General features: G+C 36.8%; 1 protein-coding gene across 1 annotated transcript; it reads right to left on the reverse strand.

The window, feature by feature from the left end:
- Positions 1–292: 292 nt before the first annotated feature.
- On the reverse strand, positions 293–1,775 carry LOC148550813 (uncharacterized). The gene is made up of 2 exons (XM_088494629.1): positions 1,460–1,775; positions 293–633 (listed from the first exon to the last, which is right to left on the reverse strand). Exons 1-2 carry the CDS (start codon positions 1,773–1,775, stop codon positions 293–295), a joined length of 657 nt encoding a protein of 218 aa, XP_088350755.1.
- Between the last annotated feature and the right edge of the window lie 306 nt (positions 1,776–2,081).

A 2,081-nucleotide genomic window follows, 5' to 3' on the forward strand; every position in this document is an offset into this window, starting at 1 on the left:
TAAAGTTCACAACTACTCATAATTACTCAAAACACAAAACTACTCATCTCTACTCCCTCTTTTGTCATCAAGGGAGGAAAGTATAAGTAGTGCAAAACTTGAAAAAAAGATTTGGTCATAGTTCAAAGTTCATATAAACTTGATTAAACCAAATGCAAGATAAAGCAGTCGTTAATATTTACAGTCATCCAAAATAAAACTGTGTCTAAAACAAACTAAATTGTTCTAAGAGACAAAGTCAAATAACAGAAATTAGCAACTAGAGACATCCTCAAGAATCCGAGCCATCCTCCTAAGAATCAAGTGGTTCTTTGTGGTTAGTGGCCATGGTTTTGTCCTCGTTAATGTTGTTAACATACTTCAGAAGGACAGCCACTCTATCCCTTGACTTTCTGAGGACATTCTCATTTCTGACCGCAAGCTTCCTTTCTTGTTGGCTTGTAGAGAATAGATGGTTCGATAGGTTCACAAACTCATGCAGAACATTTTTAATAACTCCATAAAGGAGTGATTTGTGATCAGTTGAGGCTGAAGTTCCCGAAGTTGAGTGAGGAGGAATATCGTCTAGTTCATCATCATCATCATCTAGGACTACCTTTTCAGTTCTCGTATGCCCTTTCTTGTGCTGTTTCACTAAATCACCTCCTTTTAGATATGAGTGTCTATTTTTATATGATTCATTTGACAGATCAACACCAAATTGTTCAAAAATATAAGTTAAAAAGATGCCATAAGGGAGAGCCACATTTTTGTCACTCCTTATGCAATCAAACATATGCCTCACCATCAAATATGAAAAAGAAATTTTAGTTTTAGTGATGATACATATAAAACAATAGTATCACAGAAAGACACCTTCTGATATGAGCCACTTTGAGGTAAAATTATATGGTTCACTATACAATGCAATTGAGCACGAGAATGGCCAAGGGCTCGATGATTAGGAGTTAGACCATCAGTCAGAGAGATATTCTCACACACATGAGCTAGAACATCTTTATATGACACAGCTAACCCCTCATCCCATTTACCAAAGGTATAAGCATAGACACCAATATCAGTATATTCTAAGGAGTCACTTATAGATTCACTGTTCAGGACAAGATCACGACCTTTGACATAAGAATGAATGGATCCCTTATGGTAGGTCAGATTATCATAAAACTCCCGAACTAAATCTGGATAAATAGGCTTTTGATTTTGAAAAATTGATTCCAGTCCAGAAATTCAAGATTTTCAACAAATGCAAAACCTTTCTTTTTCAGATTTGGTAAGTCAGCAAAAAATGTAGGACAAATGGGACGATAAACAACAATATCATGATAAAAATCATGGTTCATGACAGAGCGAAAATGGTGAGGGTTATAGTTGGAGTGAGAGGTCATAAAGGAAGATTTGTGAGCAAAAAGATCAATATTGTGAGGTTCCTTAACTGATTGAAGAGGGATATGAGGATTACCTCTTTGAGGACGCTGAGGAACTAACCTAGGCTCTGGACTTGTAGGTTCAGAAGTGGGTTTCTCTGCGGCAGGACGCTTCCTTTTCGAAGAGCTTGGACGAGAGGGACCAATTTGTGGAGCTGCTGGCTTAGAAGATGAGGGATATCTTGGAGTTGTTTTTGTTCTTGCCATTGGATCGGTGCGAGGAGGAGAGAATGACAGAGTGGGGGACAGAGTAAAGGTAGGATCTTTGGAATGTGAAGAGGCTCTAGGTTTTTCAGGGATTCTGGAAAGTTGAGTGAGAGAACCTTTTCGGGTAGCGATTTTATTTCTCATCTTTATGTGAAGCAAGGATTTTGCAAGTATTAAAACAATGATGGTATTGGGAAGAAACCGAAGAGGTTATGTAGGGAGTTATGAAGAGAGAAGTTTGGTAACTGCTACAAGTAAAAGGTTTCTTGAAAACATGCATGCGCAGAACCTATGACTATTCCTTGAAAAGACTTAACATCATATTGAAAGGTTTTATTTAAAATAAAAGAAATAAAGATAATAAAACAAATTTAAAAGAACACTATTTTAACAAAAGATAAAATACAAAAGCACACAAAATAAATGTAACACCCATTTGCCCCAAAGGTG

The sequence above is a fragment of the Arachis ipaensis genome, chromosome B7, assembly GCF_059453495.1.
Source record: "Arachis ipaensis isolate K30076 ecotype BB chromosome B7, ASM5945349v1, whole genome shotgun sequence".
In the NCBI taxonomy this organism is placed as follows: domain Eukaryota; kingdom Viridiplantae; phylum Streptophyta; class Magnoliopsida; order Fabales; family Fabaceae; genus Arachis; species Arachis ipaensis.

Excerpts from the sequence above, each read along its gene's own strand:
- LOC148550813 (XM_088494629.1), bottom strand. The coding sequence starts at position 1,775 with ATGAGAAATAAAATCGCTACCCGAAAAGGTTCTCTCACTCAACTTTCC. Across the intron at positions 634-1,459 it reads TCCTCAGCGTCCTCAAAGAG|TGAAACAGCACAAGAAAGGG; the intron begins GTAATCCTCATA and ends GAGGTGATTTAG.